This window comes from Magnolia sinica, chromosome 14 (genome assembly GCF_029962835.1).
Source record: "Magnolia sinica isolate HGM2019 chromosome 14, MsV1, whole genome shotgun sequence".
Taxonomy (NCBI): domain Eukaryota; kingdom Viridiplantae; phylum Streptophyta; class Magnoliopsida; order Magnoliales; family Magnoliaceae; genus Magnolia; species Magnolia sinica.
In genome coordinates this window covers 16,629,631-16,651,688 of record NC_080586.1, presented here as the reverse complement: position 1 = coordinate 16,651,688, position 22,058 = coordinate 16,629,631, and the positions used below count along the sequence as shown (strand labels likewise).

Genomic DNA, 22,058 nt, shown 5'->3' with positions numbered 1-22,058 from the left:
TAATGTCCTAAAATAATATGAGAAAAACTGATAGATGACGGGGATGCACCATCTTGGGTAAGGCCAGGGCCTCACCTAATCCTGCGAGCTTGTAGATGGCTATTGGAGAAGAGCAGGATATCCTGCAACCCAATGTCAAGGATTTGATTGGGCCACATGTTGTCGTTTGATACTGAACCATCTTGCATGACCAATCAAATCTCACCACGTGCCACCACTAGAAATATCCTTGGTGATTCGGTTGGCAGTTGCAACCGTAAAAGAAAAAGGGTGGTCTCTGGCTTGAGCCAGGCTTAGACCCTAGCCACGCATAATCGTCACGGTAGCGCTCGGGCCTGGGGTTGCTTTTCCAACCGGGCTGGAAAGACACACGGCTGTCAGCACCAGGACCACGTAGTCCCATGTTTGTCGAGGCTAGCCTCATGATAGTCCCTGGCTACTTTACAAATGGTGGTAAATCTTCCACCGTACTCATGTATAGTTTCACAGCAATCCAGGCCGTTCAAGTTGCTGAACCTACCATAAAAGGAGCATAACCGATAAATCAAACAGAGAAAGTGATGGTAACCACCTGAATTTCCGTCTCTCAATTTGTACCAATAACCATCCATTTGGCACTCACGAATTAAATAATTAAGAGTACTCGATCAGTCTAACTTTCGAGCCATGTAATGTCCCAAACTTTTGGGTGGTCTAGATTGCTTTACACGTGTCCACATGTATGGAGAACGAGTCATCACCATTTTAAAAATGGTGGTGGACTATGACCGGTGTCCTGTTAGTTATCCAATTCGATTTTGAGCAAATCGTGAAAACCATCCAAACACACTCGAAAGAAAGCCCTCTGCACCTTCTGAAGTAGAGAGAAAGAGAGAGACACTCAAAAGAAAACCCTCTGCACCTTCTGAAGTACAGAGAGAGAGAGAGAGAGAGAGAGAGAGAGAGATGGCGTGCGGGAGCATGGGATTTGGAAGCCCCTGCACCCTGCAAATGCCCATGGCGTCTTCCTTGCGTTCTCCAAGAAGCGCCTATGCTGCTGCGTCGATTCCAATGCCACCTCTAAACCCTCGAGACCCTTTCCTTTCCAAGCTCGCCTCTGCTGCTGCCACTGCTCCAGACCCTCTTCCCCTCCGTCAGACCTCCACCGATTCGGATACACCTCCGTATCTCGATCTATTCGACAATCCCAAGCTGATGGCTACTCCCGCTCAGGTATAAATACAAACCCATTTCAAGATTCTGTGATTTGGTTCTTTGATTTTGTTCTCGTTTGGAGAAAGACCCATTTCCATTTACGCTTCTTGGCTGTATTTTTTAAATGGATTTCTTTTATTTCTATTAATATTATTGGTTATATTTTTATTTTGTGGATTTTTTTTTTTATTTTGTGATTTTTCGTTTAATTTTGTTCGTCATTGAGTTGATGTGAATTTGATTTAAAAACATTGGGTTTTTATTTATTTATTTATTTTTATTTTTTAAATTTAAAGAGAAAAAGCCATTTCTCAGGTTAGCTTATTGGTTATGCTCTTTATTTGATTTTTAAAATTTTTTAGTTTTATTTTTTTTTTATATATAATTGATGGGTTTTATCATTGGTTTATTCTTCATTTCAACCATGTTAGTTTAATTGAGTTTCATGTTTTTTCTGAGTGGTATTTTTCATGTTTGGAGGAAAATCCATTTGCAATTTATACTTCTTGGTTTTTTTTTTTTTTTGGTTTTTTCTGTGTTTTGGATGAAATTGTTAACTTTCTTTTTTAATAGAATTTCCTAATTTTTAAGAAATTAGGTAGACTTTTTTCTTTTGTAGTTGTTGTATTTTCTTTCCTCTACAATGTTGTTCTGGATTGAGCGTACATTTTATATAGAAGATCCAATACCGACCTTAAGAAAGACCCATTTCTCAGATCAGCCTCTTTGTTAGTTCTTCATCAAAAGAATTTTTTATTGCATATCGACAGATTTTTCATCCTCGCCCCCTTCTAACTAGTTTCTTTTGAGATATTAGAGAATTTATTATAAATTGTTTCTTTTTAGCTTTGCTACTGACAGAGTTCTTTAGGGTCATTTATTATTATGTGAGTAGGCCAACTTCATTTCTTGATTTTTATTTTTATTTTCCTTTTTTGCTTCAGAAACTGAATTCTCCAATAGGGTTCTTGAATACCTGTGGATGACGTTTAGAGACTTTTTAACCCCTTTTTCCTCATTTATGGGTGTTACTTTTGATGGGTTCTATTTTTATTTTTTTTATCATTCCTCATTTCTGAAGTGAGGTTCTGTACTTTCTTTATCATGTTTTTTCTCTTCTTGATGTGTGTTTTATTCTTCTTTTCATTGCCTGTATCAGGTGGAACGCACTGTTACTTACAATGAGCACAGGCCGAGAAAACCTCCCCCGGATTTGCCATCTCTACTTCTACATGGACGGATAGTTTACATTGGCATGCCTGTAAGTTTTTTAAAATTTCATTTGCTTGGGATTTTTTGGCCAAGTCATTCCAGTTGGCATTTAACATAATTGAAATTGATTGTGAATGTTTATTCAGTTATGGGAAAATTGTCAGTTCTAGGCTTCCAGCAATGCTTTCCTTCTGCTTTAGGCAGTTTGCTTTTTCTCTTAAGGATAGTTTCTGATCAGCCACAAATTGGATACCTTTGAATTTATCATCCTTCTTTTTCCCCACCTTGCTATCTTTCATAAACAGTTAAACACATTTGCAGGTGCACTCTCTCTCTCTCTCTCTCTCTCTCTCTCTCTCTCTCTCTCTTTTAATTCCTTGTTTTTCTTTTTTAGAGTTTCACTCTCATAGTTTTATTTTTTATTTTAGTTAGTAACGGGTGTAGCATGTCACTATCTTATTGCTAGTAGAATACACAACTATATTCATGGTAAAAAGTTTGGACGTGGTCAACTATTGTAGTATTAACTGTTAATACTTGTAAAACCATGTTTTTTTGCTTGTAGAATTATACATACGAATATTGAGCCTTTCTGCTATTAGTTGATTTCTGTTCCACATACAAAACTGTTTCCTATCACTTCTTATGTTGTTAGTCTCCCTATATATTGTTACACATACAATCTGTTATCGGTAGACTCTCATGTCTTATCTAATGGCACAATACATGCTAATAATTAGCCATTTGCATTGATTAGTTGGTGCCAGCTGTCACAGAGCTCGTCATAGCAGAACTGCTTTACTTGCAATGGATGGATCCAAACCAGCCAATTTATCTTTACATCAATTCAACTGGAACGACTCGTGATGATGGTGAAACGGTATGTTGGTTCTCATTTCTAACTTGGTTTAGTCTTAGACTCAGCTGGACAAGTTTATAGGCTCTTCAAATTTAAGTTTTCAAATCTCTACTGTTCCAATTTTCAGAGCAGCTGTTGAATTTGTTCCATGCAAACCTGAATCTTAATTTTTTTTTTTTTCTAGATTCTGTTAATATTTGTAGACTTACCAGTCTGTCTCTTCATGACTTATCATATCATAAATTGATCTCTTTATCTTGAATTTCTCATGACATATGGTTGAATTGTTTTACAATTCCAATGTGGAATGTGGAAACTCTTGGTTTTGGACAACACAGTTAGAGAAGCCATTGTACTTATCAATATGCAATGATAAGGTTTTCTGCAGTATTTTAATTTTCAATTTTATAGCTTTTGTTTCTTTGATAGAGTAATTTTAGAAACCAAAAAATTATGAACATGTGGAACAAAAAACAGATTTGAGTTACACGGACAAAAGGACCCAATTTAGGCTCCTATAAATTTCCATTACTTACCCTGCCATAATGACTTAGAAAAAAATGGGAAGTACTGGTGTATTATCTGAATTCTTACTTAATAAAAGATAGCCTACTCAATTCTATTAACAAAATAGCAGCAACTTTTCCATCAGCAGCAGAGTCAACTTCAGAAATTGAGATTTTCTTTTTTGCTTATAAAAATAATAAAAGAAAGAAGTAAAGAATAAAAAGGAAAAAAAGAGGAAATTGAATATAAATTCGAGTTTCTAAGTCACATTTGAGTAGAGCAAGTAGACATTAGGGAGGAGAGGTTTTCAAGGCTTTTGCCCACCCTTTTATCTCATAGGATGGATAGGCTTCTCTTGTGTCTTTTCTCATTTAGTTCATGCAAATAGAGATTAAATAGTTGCAATGATGTATTTTTATGCTTCATGTTTTCTAATGATTTTAATGATTTTAATGTGTGTGTGTGTGTTTTATTTTATTTATTATTATTATTATTTTTTTTCCGTATTTTACAGCCATATGCTAGTAGCATCACTTGACAATTTAAGGAGAAATAATTGAGGGTAAAGAAGCTAGTCCAAGAGAATAAGATTCATCTTGCCACATGGAATATAGGAACATTGACAAATTAGACTATGGAGTTTGTAGATACGATGAAACGAAGGAGAGTTATCATAGCTTGTGTTCAGGCGACTAAGTGGAAAGGGGCCAAAACTAGAGAAAGATGGATATAAGATCTGGTAGAAGAATACTCCATTTGGGAAATTCACAGTTAAATCATTTTACAAGAGGATTCGGGATTCTTCAGAGCCTAGAGGGGTAGAGGGCATTTCCTCACTTTTTGGTTTTATGGGGCCCCTCCAAAGGTAGCTTCATTCACATTGTTAGTTGGGTGGAATCGTATTTTAACCATAGACAATCTTCAACAAAGATCTATGGTCCTTCCTAACATGTGCCTATTTTGTGAATGCAATGTGAAGTCGGTAGACCATATTTTCATCCATTGCACCTTTGTGTATAAAGTGTAGTATGCTTTCCTAAGGTCCTTTGGTGTATAGTGGGTGATGCCCCGATCGGTTGTAGATCTCTTTTGGGCTTGGAACGACAGCCCCATTCCCAAAAGTTGGCATCCCCCATGGCATCTTCTCTTCGTGACCATTTTATGGAACATCTGGTGAGAACATAACCGAAGATGCTTCCTCAACAAGCGGGGAACTTGGGAAGACATTTTGGGGCAATCTAGGAGGGATGTGTTAGAATGGGTTGGTTTCGGCGGTAAAGGATGTACATTCTGATGATGTCTCAAGGCTGATTTGTTTGTAATATCCGGTGGCTGCTAGTTGGTGGGTTTGTATTCTTTGCTGTCGTGATGATTGTCCAATAGTTGATCAATAAATTTAACTTCTTATCCTTAAAAAAAAGATTTGGTATATAAGAAAGAACTATAATATAAATGGATTGGGGATAGTGGTAGATAAATATTTAAAGGATAAAATTGTAGATGTTAAGAGAGTAAGTGATAGGATTTTTTTAATAGAACTTGTGTTAGGAGAGGAGATAATCAATGTTATTAGTGCATATGTGACACAGGTAGGGTTAGAGGATAGAATCAAGAGACAATTGTGGTAGCATGTGGATGGACTAATGTGAGAAATTCTACTAGGATAGAGGATATTTGTAGAGGAGACTTTAATGGTTATGTAGGAAAAGAAAGTAGAGGATATGAGACTCTACATGGAGGATATGGGTTTGGGAGAAGAAATGAGATGGGGGAAGCTATCCTTGGTGTTGCTATGGCATGCAATCCAGCTCTAGCAAACACATACGTTAAGAAGAGACTACATTTAATAACTTTCAAAAGTAGATCATATACAAGCCAAATAAATTTGTTTCTACTTAGGGAGACAATGATTAATATGTAAGGACTATAAAGTGATACCTGGAGAGAGTTTGATTGCGCAACATAGGTTAATGGTCATTGATGTTTACTCTAAGCGATGGAAGAAATGGAATGGAATTAATAGGCGTCCAAAAACTAGGTGGAATTTAAAAGAAGAGAACAATGTTGTTCGGAAATAAATTGATAGAAGAAGGAAAGTGAAATGTCAAAGAAGAAGTAAACTTTTCATATGGAACGAGATGACTGAGTGCATTAGGAAAGTGGCAAAAGATGTCCTAGAAGTATTTAGAGGGAAAAGCCAATCATATCAGGAAACTTGGTGGTGGAATAACAATGTACAAAAAAGCTATTAATAAGAAACATCCATGTTTCAAAGCTTGGTAGGGGAATAGAAACAACAAAAATTTTGAACAATATAGAAATGCGAAAAAGATTGCTAAGAATGTAGTAGGGCTAAACTTGAGGCTTATGATGATCTTTACAGTAGATTGGAGAAAAGAGAAGGTGAGAAAGATGTCTTCAAACTTGCAAAAATGAGAGGGAAAGGAAGAGTGGGGACCTAGATCATGTTAGATATATTAAGAGCGATAACCATAGGGTGCTAGTAAAGAAGAATGAGATCAATGAAAGGTGGAGAAGCTATTTTCAGAACTTGTTAAATGACAACCACTCTAAGAGCATAGGGATAGAAGAAACCATAAACTCAAATAACGTTGGAGTGCATAGATACTTTCATAGGATTATGATATCTGAAGTGAAAAAAGCTTTGAGAAAGATGAAAACAGGAAAGGCCCTTAGACCATATAGTATATCTGTAGAGGTTAGATTTGTATGGGAGATATTGGGTTATTTTGGTTGATAAAGTTGTTCAACAAGTTGTAAGATCGAAGAAAATGGTAGATGAATGGAGGAAAAGTACCATGGTACCTATTGATAAGAATACAGGAGACATGTAGAGCTGTAGTAACCATCATGGAATTAAGGGGCCATTTGATAAAACTTATTTTCAGCATTTATCATTGAAATTTGATATTTTCAGTGATTTTCACTAATTTAGATTGTTTGGCAAATCAGACTTATTAAGTGCTTAAATTAATTTTCACTGAAAATATTCCTTCACTAAATGTTGAAGGTTGAACGTTGAAAGTAGTGGTGCATTAAAATTTCTTTTGAGTTTTGACTAAAACATCCTTAAAATTATTTTAAAATTACAATTTAGCATTTCAGCACTTAAATTAATTTTCAGAGCTTATTTTTCAGTTTATTAAATGGCACCCAACTTATAAGCCATATTATGAAACTTTGGGAAAGGGTGATTGAGCAAGAAGACAAAATGCATTAGAAAAATCAGTTTGGTTTCATACCATGGAGGTCTACCATTCATGTTATTTTCCTTGGATAAATGATGAAGAAATATAGGGAGAAGAGGTAGGATCTCCACATGGTCTTGATTGACTTAGAAAAAGCTTAAGATAGGGTCCCTAAAGAGGTAATGTGGTGGGTTTTTTTTTTTTTTTTTTAATAGATGAAATTTTATTGGGGCCAAAGGCCAAAGAAAAATGGAACTACACAAACAAAAGGAAAAGAAAAAGAAAACAAAATGAAGACGAGCCACAAACACTTAGAAAGAAAAATGAGTTCCAAAAGGAGAGCAAGGAGTTCCAAAAGGATATATTGACATGATTAAGGATATATGGGGGAGTAGTAACAAATACAAGGACCACTGGTGGAGAGACAAGTAAGTTCCTAATTACTGTAGGCTTGCATCAAGGGCCGACATTGAGCGCGTACCTTTTCACATTGGTTATGGATGAATTAACGGGGCATTTGCAGGAAGAGATCCCATTGTGTATGTTGTTTGTAGATGGCATAGTTTCGATTGACAAGATGAGGGAGGGCGTAAACACGAAGCTAGATTTTTGGAGAGGCGCTTTAAAATCTAAAGAGTTTAAAATTAGTTGGACTAAAACAGAGTAAATGGAGTGCAATTGGACTATTGGAGTGGGACAAAGAATTAGTAAAGATTGTTGACCAAGAAGTTTCCCAACATAACCACTTTTGTTATCTTGGTCGATAATTCTTGAGAGTGGAGGGATTGAGAATGATGTTACCCATAGAATTCAAGCAGGGTGGAACAAATGGAGATGTGCCTCTGGAGTTTTATGTGATCGTCATGTATCACTCAAAACTAAAAGTAAATTTTTATATGATGGCTATAAGACCAGCCATGCTTTATGGGATAGAATGTTGGGCAGTTAAGGAACGGCATGTCCATAGGATGAGTATAGTTGAAATGAGGATGTTGAGATGGACGAGTGGCAAGACAAGGATAAAATCAGAAATGAATGCATTTGAGGGAGTTTAGGAGTAGCATCAATAGGTAAGAAGATGAAGGAACGTAGACTTTGTTTGTTCATGTGCAACGGAGACCAAGAACTGGGCCTGTTAGAAGGAGTGAATTTGTACAAGTTGAAGGCTCAAGGGGAAGGCATAAAAGGATGTAGGTGGAGTTCAAGGTGTGCTAAATCGGCTATGTATTGGCCGATACACAATGGTAAGAACTGCAGTTACGTGATATGGGTCTGAATTGGCGTGGGGTAGAAAAGCAAATGCAGAACGGTCCTTACGACTCCCGTAATGGCTGTTATGGGTTCTGACAGTTGTTACCTCGTAATGTCTACCTCCATATATATATATATATAAATATAAAATATTCTTTTATCTTCTTCAAGGAAAAAAAAAAAAGCATACCTAATTGGAGACGCTTCTTCTCCTCCTCCTCTACCATCTCTCTCTTCATTTCAAAATATGCAATGTGGCTTAATATTGTCCAAGTTGTTTTTTGTTTTTTTTTTTTTTAAATAAAAAATAAATAAATAAATAAATAAAAGGTCCAACTGGTTGGACCATAAGTTTTGTCCAATAAGTTTAACCTTTTTTGTGTGAGAAATCCACTCCATCCAATAGGTTCCCCATCACGAGGATCACCTTTTCAAAATTCAGGCATGTCCGCTTTTTAAGTAGACCACACTTGTACTTTTTTGTTGTTTGTCAATGGATAGTCATTTTTGTGTATGGTATGGCCCACCTAATGAGTAGATATGAATTATTTTTGCATTAGGTGGCCCTCATTTTGGAGCTAATCTATTTGAAAGGTTGGATTTCGCACACGCTTTGTGGTCCAACCGATTTGACTTGAGACCACCTCTTTTTTCTTTTTATGATACTCTAGTAGAGCACGACACTTGATACACTTGCACCCAGAAATTGTACATGTGGCATATATTAACTCAAAATTAACCAATTAAATTATGGGACCTGTTGTTGCTAAGTCACAATCCCAATATCAATTTGTTTTAACGATCTTAACCGTTGATTTGCGGACACTTGTTTTTTGAAATAGGACCATTGGATATTTTTCATTCTTCACCATCCAATAAATGTCCACCACTCTAGGGCCAATTACATTGGTGGGATGGGTACCAATAGACTACATGAATTTGATGCCGGTTTCAGGCATCAAGTGGCCCCCAAATCGGCGATTCTATTCATTCGAATTTAATTTTAACTTTTTCTTAAAATTTATTGGGGGAAATTATGCCAAATGGTTAGGGATATGCATTAGTGGGATGGGTATCATAGCTTGCATGGATTTTGGGCTGATTTGGGGGCAATTGAGTAGCTCACCAAATCGGCAAACACTATTTATCCGAATTTAATTTTGTTTTTTTTCTTATAATTACTCACGAGGAGTGATGTCAAATGCTTATAGATATGCATTAGTGGCGTGAATGCCATACATTACATGAATTTTAGGACTATTTGGGGGCATTTGAATAGCCCCCTAAATTAGCGACATTAGTCATCCGAATTTAATTTCAAAATTTTCTTAAGATTTCTTTGGGGGAATGATGTCAAATGCTTGGGGATGTGCATTGGTGTGATGAGTGCTATAACTTGCATGAATTGTGAGCCAATTTGAAATCAATCTAAGCATATCAGGTCGATAAAATCATCAGAAGGGCCGAGACAACATTCTCACCAAAGAGTGGACCGTTTCGCCATCATAAACATGGTCAAAACAAAAAAGAATACATATTTGGAATCATCTAAATATTTGGGATTTTCCCTACATTTTTTGGAATTTTACGCCCACTAAAATTGATACGGCACACCTTTGTGGAGGTAGTAAGAAAAGTCTTGATGACCTATGGTCTAACCAAAGTTATTATTATTATTATTATTATTTTTCAAGTAACGGAATTTTATAAAGGAAAAAGAGGATACAAAAAAGACTGCTGAGGTAGCAGAGCCAAGAGCCTACAAACCCAAAAATAAAAGGTTATGATCCTTGAGATCCATTACATTAACGACCCATTCTATGATCAGATATTTAGCAAAAGAACTGACAGATTGAGCCGAACTCTGAACATTGTTAAAACATCTATCATTTCTTTCCTTCCAAACGGCCCACCAAATGGCAAGGATTGCCATCCTCCAGATACGGGAATTGGTTTTACCCAGCTTAAAACCATGCCAATAAGCCAACATAGAAGAGGCAGAGCTCGGCGTACATCCACTAAGATTGAAACGTGTGAAGAAATCCCTCTAAATTTGGGATATAAAAGGACAGAGAACTAGGAGAAGACCCACAAAATTTTCATTCTTCATGCAACATAGGCATACGTTAACCAGTTGCATTCCTCTTTTCTTCAAATTGTCGACGGTTAAGATCCGATTGTTGGCCGCCAGCCAAGTAAAACAGATATATTTGGGGGGGGGTCGGGGAAGGGGGAGGGGCGAGAATGGAATAGAGGGAATTAACCGTAAATTTTCTAGAAGTTTCCTTTTTCCAAAAAATGCTATCTGGTGCAGACGGATGCAGATTCACATTAGACAAACAGTCCAGCAGTTCCACATAATCCTTTATCTCCCATTCGTGGAGATTTCTGACGCAGGGGATGTCCCACACCACACCACCTGAAGAAAAGACATACCAATTAGCGACCGTGCTATCTTTCTCAGCAGCGATATTAAAGATATGGGGGAATCTGTTCCTCGGGGTGCTATCTCCCACCCACTTGTCCTCCTAGAACCTGATTGATGCTCCATTTCCCGAGCTGAAGGCAATGTTATCAGTGACCACTTTTTTTAAACACAGAATGCCCCTCCAGACAAAGGAAGCTCTATAAGTAGTAGTCCTTGGACCACCAACCGCCCTGAGACGAGCCATACTTGCCTAAAATGATCTTCTTCCAAAGAGCATCCCTTTCCGATCCCAGCCTCCAGATCCATTTTCCCATAGAGCACTGTTCATGATCCTTAGATTTCTTATACTCGCACCGCCATCTCAAAAATTCTTACAAACATCTTTCTAGTCCATAAGGTGAAGCTTTTTCTGGTTCTCCTTGCCGCACCAGAGAAAACCTCTTCTAAGGTTATTAATCCTTTTCAAGCCTGAAGAGGGGCATCTGAAAAGCGACATAAAATAAATTGGGAGATTGGACAGGGCAGCTTTTATGAGGGTCAACCTACCTCCCATCGATAGATAACGGCACTTCCACCTTGCGAGAGACTTTTGGAATTTTTCTACTACTTTGTCCCACATAGATATCGGAGGCGGACCTATAGCGAGAGGAAGGCCAACGAAAGAAGAAGGGAAGGAAGCCGGCGAGCAGCCCAGAGAGTCAGCGAAGGAGGTGAGTTCCATATCGTTGATGGTGATGCCTAACATCTTTGATTTGGACATATTGATTTTTAGACCCGAGACCGCCTCAAAACATTTTAAGGTAGTATTAAGATTTTCAGTAGCTTCTGAGGTTGCTTCCACCATGATCAGAGTGTTGTCTGCGAATTGGACTAGAGGGAGAGGAGCATCCAAACCAGATATCGGGATACCCTTGAAGAGACCAGCACGCTGCCCGTTTAGGATCATTTGAGAGAGAGCTTCGGCTATAAAGAGGAATAGAAGAGGGGACAGGGGATCCCCTTGTCGCAAACCTCTAGTGCCAGGGAAGAAGCCTTTTGGAATACCATTCAAAAGAACCGAAAAGTGAGCCGAGGACATAAAGGAAGTTATCCAGCGTCTCCATTTTTCTCCGAATCCCATACGGATCAGCATATATTGGAGGAAATCCCAGTCAACGTGGTCGTAGGCCTTTTCGATGTCCAGCTTACAGAAGATATTTTTCTTTCCAGACCTGTGACAAGAATGGAGGCATTCGTTCGCAATGAGAGCACCGTCTATTATTTGTCTCCCCTTTATAAATGCATTTTGATATTTGGAGATCAGCTTCCCCATAATTGTTGACAGCCTAACAGATAGGATTTTAGCCAGAATTTTATAAGGACCTCCAATAAGGCTGATTGGCCGGAACTCCGAACAAGAAGAAGCACCCGAAACCTTAGGGATGAGAGTGATGAAGGTAGCGCCCAGACCTTTGGACAACTTTCCCCTCACATGGAATTCGTGGAGAAAATTCATGAAATCGGTTCGGATGCAGTCCCAGAAAACTTGGAAAAAAATAATTGGAAAGCCGTCAGGACCGGGAGATTTATCTCCTTCTAACGTAGATAACGCTACTTTGGTTTCATCTTCAGAGAAAGGGCCTCCAGTAAGTCCGCCTCAGATCTTTCGAGGGCAGAGAAAGCGATACCATCGAGACGGGGTCTCACCCAGCCATCCGACGAAAGAATTGATTTGAAATGACTGATGGCACAGTCGGCGATCTCATCTTTATCCTCAATCTGCCTACCATCGACCATGATGCATTTAATGGCTTTAGCACGAGCTCGAATGTTGGCTAAGTTGTGAAAGTACTTCGTGTTTTTATCTCCCTCGGCAATCCATTTAGATCTCGATTTCAGCTTCCAAGAGATTTCTTCTTCCAAGGCTCTTGTCGATAAAGCTTGGATGATCTGAATACGCCTGGCCAGAACATCTAACGGAAGAGCTTGGTCTACTATAGTGGCATCGATCTCCTGGAGATTTGAAAGGAGGGCTTCAGAATCCTTCTCTCTTTTGCAAAACTCATCCTGCTTCCAGGCTTTGATCTTCTCTTTAAGAAGTTTGAGCTTACATAACAATCTATGGCTAGCAAAATCGTTGACTTGGAACGAGGACCACCATTCCTCAATTTGCTGATGGAACCCCTCAGTTTTAAGCCAGGCTGAGTCGAACTTGAAGGCTTTGGGCCCCAATTCTCTTCTGCCATTAAGAGCAAGATCGGGCAATGGTCGGAAGTCGTTCTGGGAAGGGCTGATTGGCTCGAAGAAGGGAACGTCTCCAACCAGTCCGAAGAAAGGAGGAATTGGTCCAGACAGGATTGAATAGGAGTCCTTCGGCCATTAGACCATGTGAACCTAGCTCCAGACAGCGGCAGATCAATCAGTTCTTGGGACTGAATCCAGTCGGAGAAGGCTTCCATGGCAGGGGTGACTCTCCTTTTGCAGGAATGATCCTCCGCAAATCGAATTATATTGAAATCCCCCACAAAACAACAAGGGCCTGGAAAAGATAATCTGTAAGCGGTCAATTCGTCCCAGAAGGATGGCCTGAGGGAATCAACGTTTGGCCCGTAAACTACTATAACCATACAACAAAAACTAGACAACTTATCTTGAAGGGTGACCGATGCCGAGAAGACGCCTGTTGAGGAATGCTGTAGGTCCCATCTGGATGATTTCCAAGCAAGAAGGATTCCTCCCGACGAGCCGATAGCATCCAAAGTAATACGATGAGCATCCTTCACTCTCCAAATCGAAGCCAGAAGTTTATCAGAGAAGTGGGGGACTTTTGTCTCCTGAAGGCATAGAATATCCGGGTTTATCCTCCGAATAGCATCGCTGATCAAGCTCCTTTTTTGTTTGGAGCCGATTCTCCTAACGTTCCAAGAGAGAATATTCATTGGGGAATCGAACTTCCCCGACGTCCCTTTCGGCCTCGTCTAGCAGCTGACGGAGATGCCATTTCTGGAGATACTCTGAGATTTAGCAGCTCTCTGTTGATGGAAGAACGCGTCCCTTGTCTGGCAGGACTTTTGGAGGGAGGTAGAGGTCGTCCCCTATTTTCTATAAACTGAAAGAGGCCCGTGTAATCTTCAGTTCTATTGCCGAAAGATAAGCCCAAAGATCGGCCGATGTGGCCTACCGCTTCCCTGATCCATTTTTTGTTTTGGATCTCGTCAAATATTTCTTATTTGCTTTTCCCCTCAGTGTTGATTAGCATTTTATCAGGCTGCTGATGGTAGACAATCGTCGAATTGTCTTCTGGTTGTTGGTGGGGAAAATCAGCGCACATTTGGATGGGTTGTGCTACAATCACTTCAATGGAGACATCTTCCTGGAATAAGGTAATGGGACCCAGATCAGTCCAATCCCTGGCTTGTTGATCAGAATTAGCTGGTGAAGAGGGAGTGGAGAGCAAGCTATGAGTCTCAGACATATGACTATCTGTAATTTCTCCCTTGGAGGAATCATCCCCCAAATAATTAGTCGAATGAAGACGGAGAGATGTAGAAGGGTAGAAGTAAGTGGGCCTCGAGGATCGCGTCGGGGAAGAAGCGGGTCTGGGAGTGGGGCTTTTAGGCACGTAGTCAGATATATTAAGCAGGCCCCTTTTTGCAGGAGACAAGTGGATTCTGGTCCCGAACGGACCCACCTCCACAGATTCGAAATCGATAAGGGGTGTCAGCGTAGGGAAGGGCGATAGGTCATCCTGATGGGTGGCTTTGATTGGTTCTTGAGATAAATCCGGAGACACGTGTCGGGAGTCCGCTACTGATGGATTTGCATCTCGGGAAGGTAAGCAACAACAATAAACTTGTCATATTTTGCTTAACTTGAAGGGATGGACGGTTCAATCAGCAATGAACGTGTCGTATTTTGCTTAACTTGAAGGGATGGGCGGTTCAAATCTCGAGAGTCGGGATCGGGGTCGTCGCCACGTGGCATGACATTTGACGCCAGCGGTTGCTTCTCACGAACGCAATCGGTTGCGTCTGACGCAAAGGCTCCTGGATGAACGAGAATGTTGCCACCTAGAGGCAGGGGACAACGATTGCAGTCCCTGTGAACAACGATTGCCTACCGTGCTGGTACTCCGGAGGAGTATGGAAAGCGAGCTCCTTCTTCCAACGAAGCCTCCTGGTTCTGCGAAGAGGGTTGAGTAGCCAACTCCCTGGATCTCCAAACATCACCCCATCTTGGCTGTACAGAATGAGGGGATTCCAACTGGACTGGGAGCATGATGATCCGATCATCGACCTCAACTTAGATATGAGATGGGAGGGGAGTACTCTTCTTAATTCTAACCCTGGCTCTGATGAACTCCTACTTCGACTCCCAACTGAGTTTTGGAATCCATTTCCAGAAGAAAACACAAACAAGAAGCCGCTGATATAAGGAACTCATCATACCAGCATTCCATAGGGATCTCCCAAATAAGAACCCAAATATTCTCCTTACTGAAGCTCGAAAACTCTTCCCATGGAATAATCTTGGCGATCGGGCCCGAGGCATGCAACTGACCCACCATCGTCAACATTTCAGGGTTAAGGCCAGGACATGCCATGACCCACGATGTGTTGAAACCCAGTGGTTTGACATCGGAGTTTCCATATTGGAAGCCGGTACAATCTTTGATCCATTCTCTGACTGCCGCAATAGTGGCTCCCTCTTTGTAAAGATGACTACTGATTTCGCCAATTCCGCTCTGTTTTTTTTTTCAAATATATCTTGGTCCACGGAAATAGAGAAGTCTAAATGATCCGTCTTCTCTACTCTATGGGGTTGGCTACGCGGAGCCTTGACAGCGTCTTCCATAGGAGGCGAAGAGCGGGGGCAAAGGAATGTGATTTGGGTGGCTGATACCCTGAAGGAGAGCATTTCTCAAGGATTGCTCCTCGGAAGGAACTGGGAGGATCCTTGTATGTGCTTGAAGAGGCTCTTGGGACTAGGGGGCCTGAAGAGGGGGTTTGGGATGATCAAAGGGATTCCACTTCAGAGAGGAGGATCTGGGAGGAAGGGACTCAGGCCCGAACCGAGTCCTCTGCACCAATATTTTCTTACCGGCGAAACTTACCCCATGGAGCATGTTGACTGCTCTTGCCAGTTCTGCTTCATTGCCCATATGCACAAGAGCAAACCCCCGATAAGCACCACTGGATTTATCTCTCGGCATAACGACGTCCATCACAGCTCCCGCCCGCCCGAAAATCTTTTCCAGATTTATAGGGTACCAACCATGGGGATATCCTTTCACGAATAGGGTAGGATATGAGGCATATTTCCTACGCCCAGGGTCAGCCAATGGCCTGGCCAGAACTAGTTGCCATCCCCCTCCACCCCCCCGGTCTGTACCCCTCACAGGATCGTTGGCTTCTGAAATTTCGCTCTTCCCTTTCTCCCTAGCATCGGCTCTAGACCCAGCGTTTCTAAGCGAGGTCGACATCGATCGATAGAGAAATCGATGTCATATAATACTTTCTATCATCTGATAACACATAGTCAATGTCTGTCGTCGGTCGTCAGGTCATCGTCATAGGTCGTCATCGTCAGGTCGTCGTCGTCGGTCGTAATTCCCCCAGCCCAAGAATCTGGTTGATCCACTGGTCAGGTGTTAATAAGAAAGTTCATCTAGACCAATTATATGTCTAACCGAAGTTATGCCCCTTGATAGAGTGGAATGGTGGAAAAGGATTCATGTAGCCAACCCCAATTAGTTGGGATAAGGCTTAGATGATGATGATCGCCTACCTATGCACCACCATTTGATTAATCTTGTATACTTCGACGGCGTCATTTTTCTTGACCATTGTTCTATTAATTATTTAGATTTGTACAAATGGTTCTTGCATTTATTTTTTTCCTTTTTATGACCCATTATGTCTTCCTGTTGTTCATGTTTCAGGTTGGAATGGAGTCTGAAGGTTTTGCTATCTATGATGCAATGATGCAGTTGAAAAACGAGGTACATTCATCTTCTCATATATTTTTCTTTCCATTTCTTTCTACACTCATTCCCTTGATAGGGTGGAATGGCAGAACAGGATTCATGTAGCTGATCCCAATTAGTTGGGATAAAGCTTTTAGATGATGATGATGATGATTTCTAGGATTATTAATTTGGTGGATGATTGCAAATGCATAGCAGTACATCAGTAGCTGCTGTGATCTCTATGACATATGCATATCCTATGCTGCTTACAAACACTATTAATTTCTTTATGATTATCTCCAAGCAGCTTGTGGTAGACTTTTCAATCAATTTTGGATTTTTATAATTATTTCCAAGCATCTCCACCCTTTGAAAAGTATGGTTGTTTTCATATTTTGAATTTCCAAGGTTTTAATTGTATTGGTCTGCTTTATGAAATAGCTTAGACAAGGCTATGGTGGTGACAGCCATGATAATGATGATGATGATCTTATGTGTTAGATTCTTCTTTTCTTTGAACAATTTCTAAATCTGAAGTTCTCTTTATTTTTCTTTCATAACATATATGCCAATGTGCAACCATCGTTTTTTCTGACTGTTGATACTCTGGCCATCTTATGATAGATTTACCTTCTATATGGTCCTTCTATTGGTTCCAATTTTCAAGGTATTACTTGAAGAAATAAAGTGGGAGCATGCATCTTGAGGAGTCCGTGCATAGCTCTCCTAGACCTTCCTAGGTCTCAACTTTGCGGAATTGTGAAGTCCTTGTGCCGAGGATGTGCATGGTATCCTCAAATCATCAGTCTGTGCAAATGGAGTTGCAAATGGAGTCTGTAGTTGAGGGATCAGACTGGGGGTGTAATGGGCCTTGGATGTAGTGTGACCAAATATTCTCCTCAATGAGACAATCCAAACCTTCGTTGGTATAGCCAGCAAATAGATGGTTAAGGAAACAGATACAGCAACAATACATATGCCAAAGATAGACAGTATAGGATCTTCCAGTCTAGTAGATTTGTGGGTGTCGCCCCTTAAAGGTGAAGCCTGTCATATGACTCATACAAATGGTCTAGATTACTTTAAAGTGGTCACCACTTGTACAAACAGAAGACCCAGGGATACTATATACAGATCTCAGGTCGAGGATCTCAGGTCAAGTTCTAAATATGCATATGAAGCGTTGGAGAATGTCTGTCTTGGCTGTTTGGTGGGCCGTGTGGGAAGAAAGGAATGGGAGATGTTTTAATGGTATTACTAACTCGGTGGAGTTTACCGTGCATAGGGTGATTCACTTAATAGTTGAGTGGGCCTCTTCTGTCGAAAAGCTAAAGGGTTGTAATTTGCTCTTTTTGGGAGAATAGTTGGTCGGCTATCTCAGCGGTCCAACTTTCCCCTATGTTTCTGTTTTCTTCTTTTGCTTCAATAACGTTCTCGTTATCTTTCAAAAATAAAAATAAAAATTGCATATGAAGCTGATTGATGTCTGAAAGTCTGAATATTTTCACATCCTCATTAATACCACTGCTTGATAGGAATCCTTGTGTTAGGAAAATTTTGAAATTATCTTGGTTTCTTTGCACATAATATTTTTCACTTCATGGTGAAACGGGCGTCACATATGCAGATCCAGACAGTTGCTGTTGGAGCCGCCATAGGGCAGGCTTGTCTACTTCTTGCTGCTGGAAAGAAGGGTAGACGGTTTATGATGCCGCATGCCAAAGGTTTGCTGCTATTCTGTTTGATGTTGCATACATTTTAGCCCTTTTCTCTATCATGCTAAGGTTATGATGCATCATGTTGTTCGTTCTAATTCAATCTCAGCCATGATTCAACAACCCCGAGTCCCATCATCTGGGCTAATGCCAGCAAGTGATGTTCTTATTCGTGCCAATGAGGTTAGTTTTTATTTCACTCTCTTACTAGCATTTGCTTGTAATGGACTTGGGAACCTTGATTTAGTTAGACAAATTCATTTGGATGTTCAATCAGGTTGAATTGCTGTCCATTCATGTAATTGGAAGTGACCTGATGCCCCCGTAGGCAAGGCATTTTTGTGTCTCCATGTCATTCTGCTCATGTGGAATACATTTCATTTAGTAGGCCTAAAGTGAGAGGGCCATTGTCCAAAAAATAACAACGTTTGGACGATCCCTAGCCTTGGTGGCGTACAAATGAGCACTAAAAGACATATCAGCAACATTGCCCATTCAGTGAGAAAAGTTTCATTCATGAGACTGTTAAGATATTACAATAAAAGCATTTCTTTTATCAGTGCCCAATCAATGGTGGGGCCAGGGGTACGGTGCCTGGTTTGGATCATCATGCACATTTGTTGCATGTATGGTATGTAATCTGGAGGAGAAAATGCAATGCCTTCAGGAGCATTGGATCTACTCCCCACTTCATTATGGAAGAAATACAGAACATGGGCACACCATTTTAATTCAAAATGATGAGCGCACTCCGAAGTGCAATTCCATGCATTTCAAGTCAAGACTTAGAATGATAGAATTGGAATTTGGTGGGTAGTTCTCATTATGAATGGAATTGGGCATATCCCACTTTGGTTGTTTACTCTTTGGGAAGTGCTTTGATGCGCTAGCAATTCAATTGAAGTTAATAATCTAGAAAGGTGGAAATAACCAAATAATAATTTTCTTCTGAGCATCATATTGAGGGTCTGGGCTCCAAAGTGCAGCTCCGCTGCATTCAAATTGGACTTGAAAGAAACGTAACTGAAATTGGAGGGCTAATTCCTCGTCATGAGTACAAGGTGATGACACAAGTTTCTGTCATTTCCAATTGCTAATGCATTCAAATGTAGCCTTATTGAGCTGAACTGTAGTTCCAATTCAATTCTATTGTTCATCCAAATGATCCCTTGAATCTATTTTTGACTCTTGAAGGGAGCCTGGTGATTATATGCATTCACAAATCTAGAATCCCATTTACTATTTAAATGACAACCTCCCTCTCTGGTCTAAACTCTAAAGGCCAACTTCAAATTGCTGGGAGAAACACTTGGATGATGGTGACAAAATATGTTGGTATGTTTACCACCTCATCTACTAAAAGCAATGCACTCCAGTGGCACCAGTACCACCATAACCTTACAGTAGTACATGCCATATGTGGGGTGCACGTGATGTTTGCAAGACATCCAGCCCATCCAGATGTGTGAGCTTATTTTTGTCCCAGATGTCAAAAGTAGTCCGATTCAACACTCAGGTGGACCATATTACAGGGAACAAGATGAGAGGAAATGCCCCCTCCCAAAAAAAAAAAAAAAAAAAAAAAACGAAGCTTGCATTTGCATTTCTACCATGAATTTTTTGTGCAAGAATTCATGCCACCAAATGTTCTGGCAGGTTATAAAGAACAGGGACACGCTTGTTAAGCTTATATCCAGACACACTGGAAATGTGAGTGATTCCTCCCCCCCACCGCTTTTTAATTTTAAGTAGAGGATTTGTTTCCTTTTTAATTCACGCAAGGAAAGGACCTCAACTCAAGGATTAAAACATCCATATTTGAGTATGCATCCAAATCTGATATGGACATTGCATCGTCTTACATGGTTTTGTCATATGGGAAACAGAGAGAAAAATAAATTTACCTGTTAATATTATGATGGTTTCACCTATTGTATCTAATGATGGTTCCAATCCCTGATCTGTCTAAACTGTTTATCAGTCAACCGAGACAGTAGCAAAAGTGATGCGAAGACCATTCTATATGGATTCCATGAGAGCCCAGGAGTTTGGTGTCATTGACAAGGTACATTCTGCTTTTACATGTTTTTCTTGCTGATGGGGGACATGCATTCCTTGACTCCATAATGTGGTTAAATAGGTTTTTGCACTCAAATGCTCAACTCGGCTCAGAGCTCTGTTGGGTCAAGTGACTCGATAGTTGGTCGAGGTTTTTTTTTTTTTTTTTTTTGGGAGTACTGAAAACCAAGTATCTGTAATATGAAATGTTTTAAGAGGGTCTCAAACTCAACTAGTTGGATAGTATTGTTATTGTCAAACTAGTGCAGAACTGCTTCCTGATGTGTATATGACATCCAACCTGTCAAACTGGTTGGTCCACCATGAAGACTACCTAGTGCAAAAATCAGACCACTCCACTCATCAGGTTGTCCGCATGTGTACGTTGGACCAAATTGATGTGTCCATGGTTCTTTATGTTGTGGACCATGTGGCTTTGGACCAGATTGGTGATTGTCCATGTTTCTCGATGTTGTGGACCACATGATGAGTGGATCTGTGGCTTTTGCATAGTTGTTCTTCGTGGTGGAGGCTACAGAGGTTTTATGCATGGTTTTACACTATTGCACCTGAGTTTTGCATCTGGCTGAGTCTTGGGTTGCCCCGTTTCATGATGGGAGGCATCTGATGCATGGTTTGGATGTCTGACACACATCATGGTGGACCTCACAGAGTCGACTGTGTGGTATAATAAACTCTACGCAATTATTCCCTTTACACACACACATCGAGTTGTGATCTAGTTGAGTTTTTTCCCAGTCTTGATTTAATCTTATTGAGTTGAGTCAAACCCACCAAAGCATGTCCATTTTCTTCAAGTTTCTAAACTCTCAAGTCGTGAAAACATGCATACACATGCATGCGTAATTCACTCGTACTGATTTTTTGTGTAAATGATCTGACTGAGAATCTGGTTGAGATTAGATGGTAATTGCACATAGGTATCGCCACAAGTGAAGCTGGTAGGCCCCACACCTTGCCAGCTTCAGGTGGTAACCCCCACATGTGACAACTGCCTGATGGTGTCCAGTCCCATGGTGTCCTTTACCCTTGTTCTGAGACCGTCTGATGGTGTCCACTCGCATGAGCATATTACAATTCAGGGAGTGATTTTGGATGTGTTTGCAGATTCTTTGGCGTGGACAAGAGAAGATAATGGCGGATGCAGCCTCACCAGAAGAATGGGACAGGAAAGCGGGCATTAAAATCGTCGATGGGTTGTAATATTCTCTCGAAAGCATGTCAACCCTGTGACTACAAGCTGTGTTTTTGCTGCAGGTGACAAGTCCACAGTCGCTCATACACTGTAGCATACAATGGAAGTTTCCTCCCGTATCATGGGATAGAGATCCTGGTATAAGAAATGATGTCCTCAAGTCACCCTGCGAATTTCATGCCTTTAAAGGAACTATAAAAATGTAAAATGCATCCATCAATGCATGCGATTGCGGAACTTACACCGTTTGATGGGATATTTGGGATATTGATAATTGAGCCTCTTGATCATTGCGAAATGATGCGTTAAAGGAACTATAAAATGAAAAATGCATACAATGAATGCCTTCAAAGAAACTTAATGATAGACTCCCTCAAATACTTGAGCCTCTGATCATGACATTGCGAATGTGATCCATAAAACAAGGTATGAGAAATTTGGTGATTTATAAGGTCAGATTGT

At 40.3% G+C, this 22,058-nt stretch overlaps 1 protein-coding gene across 1 annotated transcript; it reads left to right on the top strand.

Moving 5' to 3' along the window:
- The first annotated feature begins 868 nt into the window (after positions 1 to 868).
- LOC131225573 (ATP-dependent Clp protease proteolytic subunit-related protein 3, chloroplastic-like) lies at positions 869 to 21,844 on the top strand. Its single transcript, XM_058221124.1, has 9 exons — positions 869 to 1,212; positions 2,354 to 2,455; positions 3,164 to 3,286; positions 16,581 to 16,640; positions 18,235 to 18,331; positions 18,432 to 18,505; positions 19,979 to 20,032; positions 20,304 to 20,387; positions 21,509 to 21,844. Exons 1-9 carry the CDS (start codon positions 946 to 948, stop codon positions 21,602 to 21,604), a joined length of 957 nt encoding a protein of 318 aa, XP_058077107.1. The 5' UTR covers positions 869 to 945; the 3' UTR covers positions 21,605 to 21,844.
- Positions 21,845 to 22,058: the final 214 nt, after the last annotated feature.

What these genes read in the sequence shown, in the direction of transcription:
- LOC131225573 (XM_058221124.1), top strand. Translation starts at nt 946, where the DNA reads ATGGCGTGCGGGAGCATGGGATTTGGAAGCCCCTGCACCCTGCAAATG. An exon ending in CTCGTGATGATGGTGAAACG is followed by an intron (nt 3,287 to 16,580) that starts GTATGTTGGTTC and finishes TTCATGTTTCAG; the next exon opens with GTTGGAATGGAGTCTGAAGG. An exon ending in TGATGCAGTTGAAAAACGAG is followed by an intron (nt 16,641 to 18,234) that starts GTACATTCATCT and finishes TCACATATGCAG; the next exon opens with ATCCAGACAGTTGCTGTTGG.